This window comes from Thunnus maccoyii, chromosome 2 (assembly GCF_910596095.1).
Source record: "Thunnus maccoyii chromosome 2, fThuMac1.1, whole genome shotgun sequence".
In the NCBI taxonomy this organism is placed as follows: domain Eukaryota; kingdom Metazoa; phylum Chordata; class Actinopteri; order Scombriformes; family Scombridae; genus Thunnus; species Thunnus maccoyii.
In genome coordinates, this window is record NC_056534.1 from 36226129 (window position 1) to 36246904 (window position 20776).

Below are 20776 nucleotides of genomic sequence, written 5' to 3' on the forward strand. Positions count from 1 at the left end.
TCCACCCTCCACCCTCCCTCTTTCCCTCTCTCTCTCTCTCTCTCTCGGTAATTTCTCTCCGCACGTCAATCTTCTCACTGATGCGCCGCCAGTGGATGTCGTTGTTCCGCCTGGTGTCACCCCTTCAAGATGAGCTGACCTAAAGCTGCATGCCAAGATCCTTCCTTCACTTTCCTCTGCAGACAGAGAGAGAGAGAGAGATCGAGAGCAAAAGAGAGAGAGAGAGAGAGAGAGAGAGAGAGAGAGAGAGAGAGAGAGAGAGAGAGAGAGAGAGAGAGAGAGAGAGAGAGATTGTGAAAAGACCGGCAGGAGGAGTGGGACTTGCTATAAGGACACTAGCGACTCTTAAATCCAGCCGCTCCTTTATTTTTACGCAGGAGATTTGAAGAAACAAATAAGAAAACAGGGCGAGCTGTGATTGGCGTCCGATAGAGAAAAGTAGCCCACCGTCGCCGGTATTTTGACATCTTATTAAATTATCCTCAGGTATAGTGAGCTTTATAGAAATTATACAAAACCTGACATGCGTGTGGTGTGAGTGAATGTGACTTTTATATCACTGTCAAGTACCAATTGTTGCCCCAGTTTTGTTTGGGAATTGTTTGCAGACAGCCTAAATTTATGCGCATTTCTTCTTGTCATCACCAAACTTTGCTCTCTCTCTCACTCACTCTCTCTCTCTCCCTCTCTCTCTCTTCCCACATGCTTGTTGTCTTCTTCCCTCTTTCCTCCAGCGGCAGAGACACTTGGGGACCGAAGGACCTACCATGAGAAGGGCTGTGGATGTTGTGCTGACTGTGCTGCTCACCGTGTCCCTGTCGTACCGGAGCGCCCTCGGCGGCTACGGGATGAGTCTGTTCGCGGCGCAGACCTCTCCCCCGGACCCCTGCTACGACGAGCACGGCAACCCGCGGCGCTGCATCCCGGACTTTGTCAACTCCGCCTTCGGGAAGGAAGTGAAAGTGTCCAGCACCTGCGGCAAGACGCCCAGCCGCTACTGCGTGGTGACATCGGCGGACAAGGTGGACGAGAGGACCAGAAACTGTCACACCTGCGATGCCTCGGACCCCAAGAAGTATCATCCTCCGGCGTACCTGACGGACCTCAACAACCCTCACAACCTCACCTGCTGGCAGTCCGAGAACTTCATCCAGTATCCGCAAAATGTCACCCTGACTCTTTCCCTTGGCAAGAAGTTTGAGGTCACATATGTGAGCCTGCAGTTCTGCTCGCCTCGACCTGAATCCATGGCTATTTACAAGTCCATGGATTACGGTAAAACTTGGGTACCCTTTCAGTTTTACTCGACCCAGTGCAGGAAGATGTACAACAAGCCCAACAGGGCCGTTATCACGAAGCAGAACGAGCAGGAGGCCGTCTGCACGGACTCCCACACCGACATGCACCCTCTGACCGGCGGGCTCATCGCCTTCAGCACACTGGACGGCAGACCGTCGGCGCACGACTTCGACAACTCGCCGGTGCTGCAGGACTGGGTGACGGCCACCGACATTAAAGTGATCTTCAGCCGGTTGCACACTTTCGGTGATGAGAACGAGGACGATTCGGAGCTGGCCCGGGACTCGTACTTCTACGCCGTGTCGGACCTGCAGGTCGGAGGGAGATGCAAGTGCAACGGGCACGGATCTCGGTGCGTAAAGGACCGGGATGGGAGTCTGGTGTGTGAGTGCAAACACAACACCGCCGGACCAGAGTGCGACAGGTGCAAACCTTTCCACTACGACAGACCGTGGCAGAGAGCCACAGCCAGGGAGGCCAACGAGTGTGTCGGTAAGTCTTCTACACAGTCTTTCATCCCGGAGCGGCTGTCTGTGCGCTGACGCTGCTGTCTGTGCGCGCAGAGCTGCTTGATATAGTAGGATGAGTTTTATTTGTGATGGTTGGGACGATTTTGAGGTAAACTGCCGGTTAGAGAGGAAATATTTTACAATCAAATAAAAAAGAGAGATCAGGCATCGTTGGGTGGATTTGTTATGTGAAATAAGTGAAATTTAGACATTCAAAATTATGTCTTTCAAACGTAAAATAAATTAATAATAATAATGATCAAATGTTGCGAGGTTTTATAACTAATCTGCGACTAATTTTTCCACTTCAGTTCATTAAGCCCGAACTTGAACACGCTCCCTCTCCAACCAAAACCACATCAAAGCCACATTTTTTTTTTCTTCCTGATATTGTGGCGCACGTCCACGAGCATAACATTATAAGTCACATGCAACATGAAAATGCAATTTGAAAGTCCATTAAGCTTGTTGCAGGCCATAATGGAGGCTTTTAAACCACCTCAAACGGGACCACTGAGCCTAATCATCCACAGGAACATTTCTCAGAGCTCGACTTCACCGCTGCAATAAAGCAAAGCCTTTTCATTTGTCTGAAGACTCCTTCAACAAACCCACCGCAGCGGTAATTGAACACAGATTTTTATGATCACATAATTATTTTCCACATAAAGAAATCAATAGCGAAACGATGTATCAAAACGTCAAGTGTCGTGGTTAAGTTTTAAAATATAGCTTCATTAGAACTGTTTTATAAATTATTACAATTTATTATCATAGTATAAGATATTTAATGAAATACTTTCTCTAGTTATAAATTTGAATAAAGCGATTTGGCTCTAATATGAAGGAATTGCATGTTTTAAGTCAAATGAAAATAACAAAAGGGCACATTTCTATAATTTGGATATTTTTATGATTACTGTTGACGTTCGAATGAGCAGAAAGATATTTAAATATATTACTATAGAACATACAGTATTTCTTATCCTAAAAAGAAAGAAGCTTGTACAGAAAAAAAAGAAGAAAATCTCTGATCATGTCTGTCATTGTTTGGCATCGTGCTGCTCTTTGTGTTTGAGAATCCACATGTTTCATCAGCTGCTGAGTATTCAAAGTGATCAAAAAGTTACACCTTTTCACATATTGAAGATTACATTATCACTGCTCATATTTCTGTCAGTTCTTTACATGAGATGCAGATAATAAAAGAAGCCTGATAGTGAATGATAGCTTATACAGATTTATGAAATTATTAAATTGTCTTTGTTGTGTACTGAAAAAAATGGTGAAGACTTCAAATCTGTGAAATGTGCCTTTAGTGTTTCTCTCTGATGATTTTATGGAGGAGTATGTGTTCACCATCCACTCTCAGGCCTGTTGTGTGCTTTCAGTTATTTTGGTTGGATTATTGCACATAAAAGTGTTTATTAGAATCTTGAGGATTTTAGACGAACAAAGAGTTATTTAGTAATTTAGTAAGATAATGTTTGTGCAGCTCCTGCTCATGAGGAGATGCAGTGCATAGAGGAGGATGAGGGCAGCCAGAGGAAGGAGAAGGAGAGGCAGAAAGATGATGGAGACTGAAACTAACCCCTCAGTGTGACTCCACACAACCTGCAGTAACACAAAGCTGTTCAAACTCTTATATTTTCCGTTCGGCAGCAGGTTCGCAGCGAAGAAGGAGGCTCAATGTTGTTTGACAGTGGCGACAGATGTCAGCCACTCTGACACGCAGCAGCTGTTTGAAAGGGTTTTGTTTGCTGCTGTTGTCTATTTCTGAAGCTCAGAGAGATTCTCGCTGGCAGATGTTGTGAAATAAATCAGGCGTAGTTTTGTGGAAATATCTACTTTACATTCTTTGTGACTCTAACAAGAATGCACTCTGGAGAAGGTCACAATGTTGTGGTTTTTTTTTTTTTAAATTATGGTTATTATCAGTTAACAATGCCAAAGGGTTTTTGAGTGTATGTGCTTTTTTTTTAAAAGGCCCTATCGAATGTTTTTTTTCTCTCTACATTAACAAGGCTATATCATTACATTAGTAAGTAAAGAAATCCATGTTTACCGCTTTTCAAAACAGAACGGTTTACAGAGAGAAACCAAAAGAAAGAGAGCTGAAAAATATAAATATTTGTATGCTCGCTCTGTCCCAGCAGTAGAATAAAACTGAAATTCCAATTTTGCCAACAGTTGAAGCAATAATAATTAAGTAATAGTCACGTCAAGTCAATTTTATTCGTATTGCACAATGTCATAAATCACAAATTTGCCTCAAGGGGCTTAATAAAGTAAGAAAATCCCAGCATTAGACAATACACACAGATTTTAATGCCAAGCAATGTAAAAATTATTCTCAAATTTAAAGGTACGTGGAAGGAGATTTACAACTTAACAGTCTTTATATCTACATGATCTACAGTAATAAATTTATGCTGCTGGAAAAGGAAGAAAAAAAAAAAAAGCCTGTTTAGACAAAACCTCCAAACTCAACACAAATGACTTGTTTCCTTTAGCCAACATCCTCGACACTGGACCAGCACATATATAACACGTCTCACGCTGGGGCCACCAAAGCCTGTCACTTACTGCATTCATCATGTTGTCAGTAAGGTATTTAGTTTTCAACATCAGGGTATGGAAACGTGTGTGTGTGTGTGTGTGTGTGTGTGTGTGAGCTAAAGCAAACACTAAATCTAAAAGAGAAGAAGAAGAAATCTCACACCTCTGAGAGTGCACGGGAGGGAGTTGTGTCAGATGGATGAGTGCATGCATGCAATCGGACGACTGCAGTGATGTCAGAGAGTTTATTGTTGCGCCCCACCTCAGTGACAGCACCGAGAGTGTCACTGGACTCTCATAAGGATGTAGTTATCGCAAAGGGTTTTTTTTCTGTGTACAATAAAAAGTCTGGCACCGTGTGGGGTCGGAAATGACGTAAGCTATTGACTCCTTCGATATTCCCTGACCCCCACCTCGCACACACACACACACACACACACACACACACACACACACACACACACACACACAAAAAAAACAAGAAAAGAAAAATCACAAAAGCCCATTTGAACACACAGGTCTGTCTGTGTTTTCCTCTTGAAGTGCACTTTGCTGATTACTTCCATCAGGATCTTAAAGGACGCTCATGTGCTCCTGAGCGTGCACCTCCATCCATTTGGGTTATTGACTCTCCACAGTGCAGGAAAAGCTTCTAATGCAATGAGTTAAAAAGCCAGCAGCACCTCAGGCACAACACAATCTGGATTCCGAGGTGTTAATCTGAGCTCGCAGCAAAGGTAGACGGAGCCATCTGCAGTTTAACTATTAGAAAATTATGGATGCACCATCGCCTGAAATCCTCAGTAAAGGAAATTGTTTCATCATATCACCGTATGATGAGAAAAGTCCCCTGCAGAGATAAATTCTTTCAATACAAATCAACTGTAAATGTTATTTTGATGTATCCACTAGTTACACAGTTGTCAGGTTTGTGCAGTTTACTGGACATGTTGGGTAAAAAAAAAAAAAAAAAAAAAAAAAAGGAAGGGGAGAAAGTGTCTTGAATAATTCAGGAAGATTAGAAAGACAGCTTGAAGGCATGCAGAATGAGGGGACAGGCACTGCACCACAGAGAGAAGCACGGGGGGGAGAGCAGGGCGACAATAGTGAAAATGAAAGCGAGAATGTAAGCGAGAGGAACGGGGACATAAAGGGGCAGCAGAGTGACATTTCCATAGCCTGCGGGCCAGTGGAATATTTTGACAATTGTCCATTTTTCCAGGCGTCTCTTATTGGGCCAATGGGGATAAAAAAAAAAAAGGCTGCTGGGACACAAATAACTTTTTTTTCTTCCTTTCTTCCACTTTAGAAAGTCTGAGTTCCTTCGGCGCACTGATACTGTAACATATCAGTGAATCGGAGGAGATTCTCTCTGCTCACTGTAACCTTCCTCTCGCTAATACTCCTCTCTGATTGCAGAAAGAAAACTCTCTCTCTCTCTTTCTCTCTCTCTCTTAAAGTCCAGCATTATCTGGATGATTTGAACATACGTGCCGCTCGTCAAAATCTACACCGCGGAAAGCACAAAGTACACTCACATGTTCCCAAGTGCTGTTCAGAGGCACCACCTGACCGACAAGAGCAAACATGCGGTGCAGAAAAGTGGACATGGTTGATTTGATATGCATTGAAATAACAAACAAACAAAAGTTGTTTTTTATGCTTTGTCATTATAGCCTGACAGATACTGGATTTTTGAGGCCAATGCTGATATCGATATTTGGTAGTTTAAAAAAATTGGATAACAACATATCAGCCAATAATATTTTTTAAAAACATAAACAATCTTTATATGAATTGCTTGGACTTGTTGTTTTTTTTTTAGAAGAATTGTGACCGAGACAATACTAAGCGGGACATATAAAAGTTGAAAAATCAACTTGTCAGTGCTCTCTGCTGGACAAACAATGTAACAGTGATGCTGTTTCTGTTGGCATTTTTGTCCTGAAATTTCTTATCAGCTGACATGCAGATACCAGTGTATCTGCAATAAGATAATATCAGCTGATCTAAGGAGGGATCCAGTATCGATGGATGCAATGCAACCATCCAACATGCTACGAGTGCTGCTGTAAACATCAGGACGTCCCGCTGTTCAACAAAATAGTCCAGCTGCATTTTTATCCACAAACTCTAGCAGGTGTTGAGCAACATTTTGTGAAATCATCGATTGCAGTACAAACAAATAATTAAAGTTGAGGAGAAGTACTTCAATGCACCACAAAAGTTTATTTTATGAAAAGAAAGAACTCGGCGAATGCATCAAACAGATCACAGACTGATGTCTTAAGATAATTGTTGCTGTGTTTGGAGGAGTGATGTGTTTACAGTCATCTTGGATATATCTGATAATGACAAACTGTTATTAAGTCTTCAAAACGGGGTTGAATCAACCACATTATTTATCATCTTACCAGTCAGAAGTCTGGAACATTTGATCTGGGATATGTACGATACACTGCCCTTGTTGTTTCTGGTCAATTCCAACCAAAAAAGAAAATCTAAAATTTTGACATCTGCAAATTTTGACAGGTCTTCCTTCAAATGTCTCCAGGCATGTTCATGTGGTACCTATCAGACAAGACTGAAGGTCTGGTTAATGTTTGAGCGGCTCACCGTGCACCTTTATAAATCGGCATCCTTCATCTTCAAAGGTTGTTAGTCACCTCACAGCAAACAAAGCTGGGAATAAATTGACAGACTAGCTTTGCACTTTGCACTGGCTCACTGCTCCTCACCTACTCTGGTTCACTCAGCACTCACCTATGTCTCCTGACATGCACACACCTGTAGACGCACACACACACACACACACACACACACACACACACACACACACACACACACAGTTTTCTTCAGGTCTTTAGCCTGTAGTTCAAACAGGGGGGGAATGGCCTCTCTTTCACTTCAAGAATCTCTTCTCCCTGAGCTCTTATCAGTGTTTATGACTCATTTTGTAAACCGCTGCAAAAATAAGTCCCTCACCAGTCCAAACGGCCGATTCAGCCTTCTGTTTTAGATTCAGAGACCTGTTATATCTCTCCAACAGACAGAAACATGGCCACCAAGCCGGCATGTATTGTAAGCAAGGCTGATGGTACGGTATATCAAGTGCTGTAACCAAACATAAAAAGACAGCCAGGAAAGCTACACATAGACACACACACACACACACACACACACACATACACACACACACACACACAGTGAGATGCAGTAATAGTTACAAACTTTCTGCAGCATGTTGTGAGATCACCATTCCTCCCGCTGTCTTGCAAATACTGGTAATGTGTGTGCCCGCGAGGGGTTAGGCTGAGAGGCTTGTCATGCAGCTCGTTGCTAATTTTGCTGAGATTCAGTGCCAAGTATTTAAAAGGTTGTTGCATTTGAAATTTAAAGGATTAGATGTTTGAACTTTCAGCCTTAGTCAGTACAGCTATAGAGTGATTGAACCTGACTGGTTTGCTTCTATACTGACAGTAAAGATATTGCGTTTTATTTGGGTGAATACTTGATTCCTGGTAACAGGCGTCTACTAAGTAGTTCCAGTGAAACTATCTGTTCACAGTTTTAAATAAATGTGCTGGTTAAAATGAGTAATCAGTTTTTTGCAAAACGTTAACAAGTTAACAGATTACAACAATGAGGGATTTCAACATTTCTTTCAATCCATTTGGAGAATATGACAACTTCAATGACTGGGATGCAGCTGAAGAAAGAGAAATTGAAAATGTTAACAGTTAGCCAGTTAAGACTGGGATAGCTAGCTGGTCTTCTTGTTAAACATACTGTCAAATTATATTTACTGTTTGTCAAGCGTATGCAGTGTTATTGACTTTGAATGCTAACTTTCTGGATCATAGCTGAGCCAAATGGTTCTATGAGCTGAGCAGACTAGAGAATTCTCCCGCTGCCAAGCTGTATATAAGGTTTGTTTATTTACTGGAGTAGTGAACAACGTTTCCATTGCATAAGAACCTCATTTGTTACCAGGGAAACTGAGTGATGGCTTGTGAAAAACATTAGATTTTGATTGCAAAACACATGAAAATATAAATGAAGTGCGATGATGCCCTTTTGAGGTGTCCGTTATCAGGAATGAATGGATTCTGCAGAGGCAACTGTCCTCCGCTGTGCATCAGACGGTTCTGGCCTCCTCGTTGTCCATTAATTCCTGATAATGGACACCTTGTCAGCCATTATCCTCTACATACTGTAGGTGGTTTGTCAATTATGCCTCTGAGGACATCAGACACCTAAATGTCAAAGAAAAAGTGTTTTATAGGAATGTAATGTTTTCTTCCTGTTGTCAGGTGAGGGCAGGTGGCTCATTCAAAAAACATAAATATCATAAGTATGACTTTTACCTTGTGAAGTGTGATGAGAAGTGATGAAGTGACTTTTACCTTGTGAAGTGTGATGAGAAGTAATGAAGTGACTTTTACCGTGTGCAGTGTGATGAGAATAGGTTAAACAGCTTAGTTGGTGACGGGAGGGAAAATTTTGGTCCTCAGATTGTCCTTTTGGACCAAAAATAGTCAACCGGCCTGGGCCAAAGGAAGACACAGTACATCTATTTTAGTTCTCAGCATGAAAACTTTGACCTCTTTCTCCAGAAGTATATCAAATTATTTGTATAAAACAATAATGATGATTAAATAAAACCATTACAATCACAGGACTTTCATAAAACTGCTACTTTGGGCACTTCTTCAACGAGAGACCATGCAATCCCCAGGATTGAGATCATTTGTAATCGCAATAATTTAGGCTAAAATGAAAGCAAAATATGTGACAAATAATACAGATACTGTTGAGTATGTTGAGGCATGGGAGATCTTGAAGCTATTAATGTCAGTGTTTGGCAGGAGCCCTTTTCAGCAGGAATTTTGGAGCTAGTTGTTGCTTGTCATGAGGCCTGTTCAAGAAGCAATTCAGTTTTGATGAGATTCCAGTTTTGCACAGATAATACATTCTGACAGGTCTTTGAAGAGTGGAAATTAGTTTATATCGAAAAATGTCTGAGGGTAACATACAGATACAAGACATGCAGGCAACACACAAACTTTAATTAGAAAGTGAGTGTGTGTGTGTGTGTGTGTGTGTGTGTGTGTTTGTGTGGAGAGAGAAAGACGAGGCAGGCTGCCACCATTCATAAAACTTATAACTAAATCCAAAATACATCTGTAACTGTGTTTTACTAGAGCTATCTATGTGTTGTCCGGTATTAGTCTCAAGTGGAATAAGATCATTTTCATTACAGTCCATTTTCAGGCTTTTGACAAAGCTCAGGTGGCACCGCTTGGGGTGATGGAATGTGTTCAGTTGTCAAAAAAAGACAAAAATCCATTCTGAAATTTCACAGCCTATGTGTCTGTTGTTGAATTCAGGGTCCTTTGGGCAAGGTGAACATTTCTGCGGCCGTGGTTTTGTTTCATTGCTTTGGCTACAACACATAATGCAACACAGATCCCTCTCACAGTGTGAGTCCGCATTTTTAGCCAGTGTCTGTGTGCATGTGTGAGTGTGCGCACGTGGGCCTCTGTGCGCGCGCCCGTGCCAGAAATGGAACCTCGACCTTGTTTTTGAGAAACGGTTTGGTAGGAAGCCATATTGCCTCTGAAGGAAAGCCATATTGCGTTACTCTGTTGGCTTCTGGCCTGCACTCACTTCCTCTTGTCACCCTCACTTGTGCTTGAACTCAGCACAGACTGTAGCTGCTTTATCACAGTGTCCTGCCAGGCCAGAAAAACTGATCATCATCATCATTATTATCATCCTCCTATTTGTCATGATCAAAGTTATCATTGCTGTCTATCTTTGGGCACAAAACGTGTGTGTGTGTGTGTGTGTGTGTGTGTATTTAAAATGTTTCCATCCAATCTGTGGCGCACTTTTCCAGCAGCTGGTGATAATTGGTCTGGCCAGTGAGATCCAAGCGGCTCTTTCCCTCTTCTTTCTGTCTTTCTAACACAACACTCAACAGTCTTACTTAATATTAGCTGCACTTCACTCAGAGAAGACTCTTTCTACGCTGGCAGGTATATTCTCAAGAGAGAAATCAAGGCGAGTCGCACACGTCCACTAAAAAAGATTTTCAACAATCTAATTAATCTTTTGCAGACCACAGACCTGAAGAAGAAGGCTTCCTTTACAGCGATGACAGCTGTTTTATTATTTTCGTTGGAAAGCGTGCTGTGTGACAGCGCCTAGAGCTCAATTGTGGCTCGTCGCCTTAGGTGCAAGAAGTTAAATGTATTACAAATTTACCAAAACAGTGTTCAAAAAGGACTAGGATGGCTCCCAAACATCTGCTAAAGTGCTGCTAGCTTATGCAAAAAAAAAAAAAAAAAAAGGTGTTTGAGAGACATTAGGGATGCAGGCGCCTCAAAAAAATTCACACACTTATTTATGCATACTAACTACTCAACAGGTTGCTCCTCATGTTTAACCCCCCCCCCCCCCCCCCCGCCACAGACAGACATAAGGTGTTCCTCTCAGTCTTTGTTGGTACCTGTCTCTGTCGTCTGCCAGTTATCTGTTTATTTTTGTGTGTGAGCGTGCTTGTGTGTGAGTGTTTCCATGTGTCTTTCTTCTCTGCCAGTAGACCTTGACATTATACAGTGTATGTGTTTATGCTGTTGATTGTGTGTGTGTGTGTGTGAAAGAGAGAGAGTGTGTGTGTGTCTCTTAATCTGTGTTGTCTGCCAGCGGGTGTTTACGCAAACAGTAATTCTGGCTGGGATGTGAGCAGCTATTCAGCGCCTGGGGAGACGTCTGTTAATGAATTAATTGGTGACTTGATGCCGTAGTGAAAGCTCGTCTTAGCCGAGGGAGGATCTCTACGCTGTGCGCTGCGGGTTAGGCATGAAACGTGGGATGTGTGTGTGTGTGTGTGTGTGTGTGTGTGTGTGTGAGAGAGAGAGAGAGAGAGAGAGATATTTGTGTGCAATGGAAAGGTTTGGTTTTAGCGGGTACCGGATGATTAGGGGTAATTAAAACAAACCCACGCTAGACGACATCAGCGTGTGTTCACACATTAGACACAAAGCACTTCAATGCCTCACTCATCGACTCCATGAACCGCAGTCTCCAGTATATCGAGACGCTACATTCACACTGCAGAGTAAACCCTGTCACACAGGGGTGACAGAGGCTAATCAGTCCCATTTTACTGGAAATGAGCAGTAGAAAATGTTGTGACAGCGTCTTAAGATCCTGTCAGGTTTGTGAGATTTCATTGGATTTTTGGGGATATGTGATAAAAGAGTCTTTGTTGTTGTTTTAATTCCATTAAGATAAAATGGGTAGACACAGCTGTGCATAAACAACACGCAGAGCTTTACTTAATTCTAAACAATATTTCAGTTTACTGCACACAACAGAGCGTTTGTGTAGCGCTAAGGCTTAATCCCCAGAGGGATTGTTTGGAAAATATAAATATTGTCTTACTAGAGGAAATGTGAAAATGACCAAAGCTGTACTGCTGGAAGATAGATGCTTAATGAGCAACCTCTACGTCAGCTACCACTGCAGCTGTTTCACTTCTTTCAGTCCGCCAGCCTGTGCAGAAGCCAGCATCACTCATTAACGCAATCATCAGGTCTGAAACACACTGTTAGCACGATCCTGATTCATCGCCATCATAGACAGGCCTGAGCGGGCTCGCTTGTTAACAGGGGGTCATAAAGAGGCTAGTAAACAGGGTAGGAAAACACTGTGTGACTGTCTGCGAGAGAGAAAGTAAGAGGGATCGCCTGGTTTAGTGCATGTGTGTGAAATCGTATATGCTCAGGCATTGGCAGCTCTCAAGAGTTTAACAGCGGTGTGTGTGTGTGCTCTATGTGAGACCTGATCCCGAGGCCCGAGCCAGAGGTGCTGCGGAAGATCAGGTCTGATGACCTCAGCACCTCTGTGTGGCAGCAGGTTACTGCACGGTTACCAAGAGGAGGGCGAGTGCTTGTAGCCAAAGCAAATATATAACGTGGACTGGAGGTAATAAGAGAGAGAGAGAGAGAGCAGGAAAGAGAGAAAGTGATTTTTGAGAGAAGAAAAGAAAGTCATTCTCCTGAGCTTTGCCTTGCAGGGATTAGTTGCATTATTAATGAGATGAATGCTCTAATTTAGTAAATCTGTGCGTGTTTCATTCCTTCTTGTACTTTCAGGTGGAAGGAACACATCACAACAAGCACCGAAGCTGGTGCAGCATGTGTTGTAACATTATGCTACAATTACCCAAGTCTGTTCACACTTAAAAAAAGAAAGCCTTGGCACGGCTCGTTACACTTCCCCTCCGAAATCTCCCTGTAGCTGATAGGGCTGTATCAACAACAACAATAAAAAACAGATACAAGTTTATGCAAGAGAGAGAGAGAGAGAGAAATAAAAGAGAAGGAGGCTTTCATATTTGCAGCAGCTCAGCGTTTGATTCATGGCGAAAGTGCTGGCAAAAAACCTCTCTGGCAACATTCGCGCTACTCGCCGACAGGACCACCTAGCACGAGTGTGAGCACATCGGGCCCGAAGTAGGGGTCCTTAACACTCACAGCAATAGATGATTAATGGCTGGATGAAGTTACACCCTGACACAGCAGCCTGTTCTGTAGATCAGAGCGCCCCCCGCTGTTTCTGTAACACACTGCTATTGTCGTCTGATTGAACTGCAACCAGCCGGAACCTGCCTGTGGTGTTACACGGAGGCATTAAGTGTCTGCGCTGGTTAATTATGGTGAAAATACTTAAATTGTATATGCTGATGAAGTTGTCTTTGACCCAGAGTTATCAATGATGTCAGATAGAACTGAACATAAGCGGGTTAATCTGTTCTGTTTTTTCTGTATCTCTTGTACATAGTGTCTTTCGCTTTTGCCCTCTCACTTACACACACACACACACACACACACACACACACACACACACACAGACAAGGCACACACAGTTAGAGAAAGCACCTGTGACAGATCAAGCCGAGTCAAACAATTTCATTTTGCGTCAAACATGCTCACACGCTGCCAGAAAAAAAAAAAAGGAAAAAAACCCTTGGAATTTCTGTGTGTGTATATGTGTGTGTGTGTGTATATGTGTGTGTGTGTGTGTGTGTGTGTGTGTGTGTGTGTGTGTGTGTGTGTGTGTGTGTGAATAGCTCAGGGTGATTTATCACCAATGTCTTTGTCTTTCCCATATAAGTCATGGCGCAAGCTATGTGTGTGTGTGTGTGTGTGTGTGTGTGTGTGTGTGTGTGGTAGCCAGTAGGTCACCAGAGGTTTGTAGCACCCGGTCGTCATGGATGCCTTCTAGTCACACTGCTGTTTGTGTATGTGTTTTGAGTGTGTGTGGGCCTGTGATTGTCTATATAAGCGACATTCATGCAGTCAAACATCCACTTTTTTTTTTTTTTATCCTCTATCTTTTCGAGGATGGTGGCCCGTCGGACCAAACATAAAGCTGCACACAGTTGCACAAAGTGATCTCAGTCAGCAGAGGTCAGCACAAAGTAGATAGATTTGCAATAAACTTGAGGAAAGGATACTCTACAAGCAATGCATTCCCTCAGGTTGATGTGAATGATTTCCAATTTAAAAAACAATGAGTTCATAGCTCGATGTTAGAAATCAGATTTGCAAAAATATGAGATGTTTGCAGTCTTGTCTTAACTTTGAAAGGATATGAGATATGTTAAACTTTTAAATACTCACCCATGCTTCACATTATGTTGTTTTCAAGACTATGTAAAATTGTTTTTTTGCCACATACTTGATGCCACAGCCAAACAAAGGGGATGAAATAGTCTTGAGAGACTTATATGTGTGTTTGTTTGGTCGTGTGAAGTGGAATGCAGACTTCTGGGAGGGGAAAGTTTGCAAGGTCATCTCAATTTGCCGGGGGTGATCCCAGGTTAATCCATCACTCATTAGCTCTCACAGATAAGACACAAAGTGGGGTGAGGGGCTGCGAGTCCACACTTTCTCCCCCTCTGCCTCTCTTTCTCTCTATCACACACACACACACACTCAGCGTACACGAGAACCCACAATCTTCTCTCTCCTCTCTTTTTCAGTGCAGACCAAAAAAAAAAAAGAAAGAAATGGAGAGCATCTGATCAGAATAAAGCCATGCTCCTCTCCTCTTTTACCCAACACTTCCCTTCCTCATTAACCCCTTCCCCTCGCTGGCTCTGCTCCCTCTGGGACAATACAGCCAATTAATTAGGCTCGATGTCCAGCCGAGAGCAGAGGGAAGCTCCGAAAGCGCTGGCCTCAGCTGATTTAGCTCCTCTGTAGAAGGCCCATTATAGAGAGTGAGGAGGAGAGAAAGAGAAACTACAGGGGTGACTTGGTGAGAGAGAGAGAGAGAGCGTGAGGGGAGGGGGTGAGCAAGAGAAAAAGAGAGGGGGAGAGAGATAGAGACAGAGGGAGGCTCTTGACTCGGCGTGCTACCAGTGAGTGCTCTTCAGCTTCCACTTTTGCTGCTTGGTGTTGGGGGGTGAAAGATGAGGCTGCCTCCATAGCGTTGACGTGTGTGTGTGTGTGTGTGTGTGTGTGTGTGTGTGTGTGTGTGTGTGTGTGTGCAGGCAGCTGCAGGGACCCCCTCCTCCAGCTGAAGTCATCAGGTTCCCGCATGAGTCCCCTCTCTGCTTCTAATAACAAAAAGGTCCATATCACTGGAGGATGACAAAGCAAACAAATGGGCCTAATTACAGGGAGGTCGATAAGGAAATTATAAGGAAATTGAGTCATTAATGGTAATATTTGTGTTATGAGATGATGGTGGTGAAAATTAATTTCCAAAAGGGGCCCCTCTGTGTTTTCTCTGCAGCTAAGACCTGGATCTGTATAACGCATGGAGAAAAACTTGGCCTCAGTTTCTCTGTCGATCTCTTGCTCCCTAACCCCGAGAGACACTCGCAGATATTGAAATGATTATGTACCAGGTCTCTATAGATATCCAGATGTCCATCTGATAAAAAGAACCTGGAGAATGCATTTCACCCCCCACCACCACCCCCCTCATTCATATTCCCTCTGGGTTTTCAAGCTCCCCCTCCCTCGCTTTGGTTCTATTTTTCTTCTCATATTTTATCCCATACAGCTAGGACAGGTCGCTGGCCGGAGATGAAAGTTGAGGTGGAGCGTGAGGGATAACCGACGGGAGATGATTCTCCTGTCTCCCAGAGCGTCTGAGGAAGACAGAAAGAGTCGGGTGAAGAAAGTGGTAGATGGATAGAGGCATGGAGCCTGGCCAGAGGCAGGTTTGATCCCAATGCTCTCCTCCTCTGCCTCATCTTTCCCCTGGTTCTGTCAGGGTGCTGTGGGAGTATCAGCAGTAGCCGACACAGACACGACTCAGTTTTTCTATGAAGATTAAGGCAACTGGTTACTTTGACAGAGTGCCTCTACATACAGTATCTAGTGTAGTTTCACTTTTACTGTTAGTGTTAGAAACAAGGCAAATAACGAAGGTCACTGAAATGAAACAGCATCTGATTCAAGAAAGCTCTTGAATAAAGTGTTGTATTTGAAAGAAAGGAAATAATTTGCATCCTTTTAGCAGATTTTTGACCTGCGAGTGAAATCAGATTTACGGTGCGTTTGATATCGAATTAATTTTTAATAATAGGCGGTTGCTTTTGTACATTAATTCCTTAAAGGTGAGCTTGACAGTTCATTCTCGACCATAAAACTATTTCACAAGAGTCGCCACTCAAGGTCCACTTACTCATTTTTCTGCAGCTTTCAAACACATCACGCAGTTTTCGTCAGCACACGAGCAGGCCATTAGCTAACATCAACTAAAACATGCCAAGCAATCCTGAAAGTCCTCAGAGTAAATGGAACATTTGATCATCAGTTCTATAACAGCTGTTCAAACTTCACTTACTGATTACGACCACATGATATGGTTGAAAATTCCAGAAAAGGCGAGTACAAGAGGACCCTGAGTGGAAACTCTTTTTTTTTTGTCAATAACTTTTTACATGTTTTGAAATGAGAAATTACTCTCTCAACCAAGAATTTATCAGAGGACAATATACTTCTCATCACTTCTTATACGTCTTATTAAAACCCTGATAAATTCACATCTACTTTAAACCCGGTGGCCTTTGTCCTGCCTGCTTAACCTGCAGCAGCCACTGTTTCATTATCCAGGGACATGGAGCAGCGCCGTTTCTACTTTTAGAAAGAAAGACGGTATTGGGTTTCTGCGAGGGATTTCCAAAGGCAGTGGGCGGGAAATGAAATGAACTCAGAGCCCCAATAACAAACAAGGTCAGTGAAAAAATAAAGAATGAGGCGATCACAAACAAAGATAGAGAGAAAAAAGAAACAGAAGAGTGGGATTTAAGGAAAAGAATAACAGCGGCTAGTGTTTGGGTTGCTGCCTCGGCCGGTGACCTCATCGGAAATGACACCTCTCATGCCAACACGGTGGATTTCATATATTAGACCAAACAGTGTAGAGGACAGTACAACGGGCAAGTTGTGAGTGTATTGACAGAGGGGAGATATATATTTAAAACAAGTGTTTTTAAGAATATGTAACCATAAAAATGTGATACATTTTGGTCAACTTGATTCATATCGAATGCTGTGGAGCAAACCCCTCTGTCGGGTTTTCACCGCAACATAAATCAGCTGCAAGATGTTAAGATTTAAAAAGCTGTGCTAAGGGGTCAAAGTATTTTCTGAAGTCATTTTCATTAGATTAAGTGGCCTATTTGATAATTATAGTCAATTTTCCTGGCCCACCGAGCGCAGTAATCATCCCGTAGCTGAGAGTCAATCTCCTGCCAGAGCAAATATAAAGGAATATCTACAGAATCAATAACACATTGGGGGTGATATTATTCTTGACATAAATTACACAACCACTTACATTTCACGGAAAAGCAGCGTGTTCATCAGCCAGTGAGCTTACGATAGTCAGAGTATTTGGCCGAACCTGAGGGTTGACAGGAAATACAGGGAATACTCGGAGCCTTTTTTTTTTACCCTTAAACTTATAATCTGTTCTCCTCTTCCAGCCCCCGAGGAATGATGTCCATGTCGGACGATTTTGTACCTCGTGATTTACGTTCAGTGCCTACGTTCAGTGCCAATACAGGAAGTAGAGTTTCCTTTAGCGAGGCAGAGAGCGGATGCAGAGGTCAGGGAAGTGTATATAGCATATTTGGCATTCTTTCATGTCTAAAAGGGTTGCATCTTCCTACCCTTATTATTAAATTTCATTTTTGTTATCCTTTATGTGTGATAGACAAACAAATTAAAAGAGCTTTATCATTCAGTGGCATAATCAACCTCTATCTTTGAGTATTTCGTTACCTCTTGAACGCAATTTGTTGGCGTTCGGCCTCAGGAGTGTGTGTCAGGCTCTCATCTTAGAATTTATCTCTTCACTTTTAATCACCACAGCCACACAAGACTTTCATACTAGATTAGTAGATCAGTAATCAACAAGATTGTACCAATAAAGGTGCCATGCTGCTGTAGCCTTCTCAAAAACGGTTGAAGTTTTGGCTCGGCCTTATCTTAATAAACCCTCATTTGATATAATACAATACTGTCAATGTAAATAACGTAATGTAATGTAAATATAATAAAATAAGGCATCCTTCCTTTAATCTTCTGTGTGCGAGGGGGCATCAATAAATTTCATTTCCCTCCCTGTTAGACGGGCGTTGCAGCCTCTCCATTCAGAAAACGCTGCTATCCTGTTGTTTGCTTTCTTTTCCACCAAGATAAAACTTTCTTTGTTCTTTCTCTGTCGAGTCTCAACTTGCACTCGCTGTTACCTTACACATAACAAGCGTTGTCTATTGTCACATTATTGGTGCAGTGAAATTTGTGTTTCATTGCGAAACGCAGAATTTCCTCTCAGCATGTGTCAGCCGTTCGCTTACTCTGGCAAAGACCAGTCCTCCTCTCACTAATTGCCTTCTACCGATGACTAAATTACAACGAGGTTTTGGGTTTCTGGATCAGACGGGTCTCTTTTTCCTCCGTCTTTACTTCCACAACTGTATCCTTCCTGCCTCAGTTAGAAGTGTCACATTTGGTTACAAAAGATATGAAGCGCTGCGATTTTTGCTAGAAAACAGTTTCCTTTTTAAAAAAAAAAAAATTAAAAAAACACCACGAAGGGCTACTGTTCCAACACGGCAATTAGAGCAGTGGCTGTAAATGTGTATATGTGTATATGCAGTGTGTATACATGCATCAGTGTGTGTGTGTGTGTGTGAGGGTTTAATTCACACTGAGCAGTAGGCACGATGCCACAGCAGAGGGGTGCAGTAAATGTGGTTCTGGAGCCAGTACAGTAAAAACATCTCCGCTCCATCAGTGTCAGAAACAATCTGCGTGGACCAAACCAGCTGCCACACCGACGCCTTCATACGCAGAAACCTGTCTGCTGTAGCTGCTGCAGGATGGCAGCACGCTCCTGCTTTCATAGTCATAAATCAACCTCTCAGAGTTATGTGCAGACTCTCATTCTGAAATGTGATAATATATGTTGATCTGAAGTGGATAGATGTATGTTTTAGTAAATAAGGCCAAGTAGATTCCTTTATATCAAGACAATGTCAAATAGTTTGACTTGAATATCAAAGCAGAATGCTAAGAACACATGCTCGCCATGTACTGCATGTGTATTATACAGTCGTTTTTTTTTACTTTACTGACAAAATATTGAATACAGATTTCATACTGTATGTATTTATAACATGGTTTGTGCTGTTGTATCAGTGTCATTGTCCTTCTATAGTTTGGTTCAGCATAAATAAGTTTCCTTAGGATTTCTGCAGTTAAATGCAGTTATGGATTAAATGGATTATATTGAATAAGTGCACAATGAATTTCTCTTCACTAAATTCATGTCATGGGTTGTTTAATATATATGGTTGCAATGAGAAGCAGAGCTCCTCTGTAGTGTAGTATACTGTCCGTCCTTTAAGTATGTATACAAGGATGGATCGTACGTCTACTACAAACTGTCATCTCGTGAAAGTAATTTACAGTAATAATTTAAGAGGGTTGATGTTGGACAGTACAACGTTTTTGAGTAGGAGGATCTAGAATGACTGTGAGCCGCTCTGGAACACCAACACTCGGTGTGTTCGATTTACATTTATAGCATCATATCCCTGATGGATAATGACTCATGATACTGTAGCTGAGGTTAAAAAATACAGCACAGACTTTCTTTTTAGAGCCCAAAGACAACAGGCTCTATAAAAGTGATGCATATGCATGAACACACTCTTGCCACATTTTGATCCTTTTGATCCTCTCCTTCTCTTTGAAATGTGCTACACTATTTGGCCTCTTTGCCCGCCAGCTCTTAACTGTGCATGCGCTCACTTTCCCCCGTAGTTTCATACGAACGAGGGTTACACTTACGTTAAGCTCATGATTAATCTGTACTTTACTAGTGAGTCTGAGAGATCATAAGAGAGCTGCTGATCATTGCTAATGACTCATCATTAATCATATCCTGTATACGTAGGTATATGTGGAGCTCATCTCGTCCCTCGCTGGTGTTCCTTGTCCATCAGTGATTTACACAAAGTTGTTACTCATGCTTCTCCTGGTCCAGTAATGTTCTCAGGTCATCGTGTTAATTGGTTCTGTAATCCTGTAGTATCTTGACATCAGCTTTTCTACCAGAGCTTGGCTAAATCTGTTTCTTTGTGAGTTCATCTCTCCACATGCAGCTCCACTCTCTGTTCCCTCTTCCAAGAAAAAGTGCCTGACTTGCGGTGGCAGAAGTGCAGCCTTGCCTTGCCTAGATTCACACTCCATTAGTGACCCAAAGCATCTACTGTAGATGGAGCGGACTTTGAAAGCCCAGAACATGGGTGGAGAAAACACTGGCTGCTACAGGGACAGATGATTTCCCCTGCCCTCACACACTCAAAGATACACACCAAGGTTGTTTTTTTTTAAAAAAAAAAAAAAAAAAAAAAAAAAGAGTGACGGATGGTGAGGAATTCAGGGGAAAGTTTAAAGAGTGTGCAGACTTAAAAATGGATGGAGAGCTGAGGACAATATAAGGAGCTGGGGAAAATGAAAAGAGGACAATAAATGTGTCACAGAAGTGAAGGAACTGTGCTGTGGGGTTTCAGATTTATGGCCTTCAGCAGCTTCCTGCTCACTCCCTCCTCTGGATAGAAGACTATGCTTGACTTGGTGGCAAGAAGTCAAAAATGTACAGTGCGTGCACACACACACACACACACACACACACACACACACAACCTCTTCAGCCACACTTCCCTCATCATTCCCCCACATGCTGCCGTCTGCATGAAGTCTGCCTTTAAGACCATATGCAGTAAAGAAGTGTGATATGTATGAAGATGATTAGTGACCCCGGGTTCTGATTTGTCTTGGCTCAGACAGTTTAAATGTCTC

General features: G+C 42.5%; 1 protein-coding gene across 4 annotated transcripts in view; it reads left to right on the forward strand.

Annotated features, from left to right (window-relative positions):
* Nucleotides 1–20776, forward strand: part of ntn1a (netrin 1a) — a 59774-nt gene that overhangs the window by 1282 nt on the left and 37716 nt on the right. For 2 of the 4 annotated variants that reach the window (XM_042434722.1, XM_042434742.1), the window contains exons 1-2: nt 287–486; nt 735–1791. In XM_042434722.1, coding sequence (XP_042290656.1) covers nt 768–1791 — 1024 coding nt within the window. In that variant the 5' untranslated portion in view covers nt 287–486; nt 735–767. Of the gene's footprint in view, nt 1–286; nt 487–734; nt 1792–20776 lie in introns of those variants that run through there. The other 2 variants (XM_042434734.1, XM_042434730.1) reach the window with 2 other exon arrangements.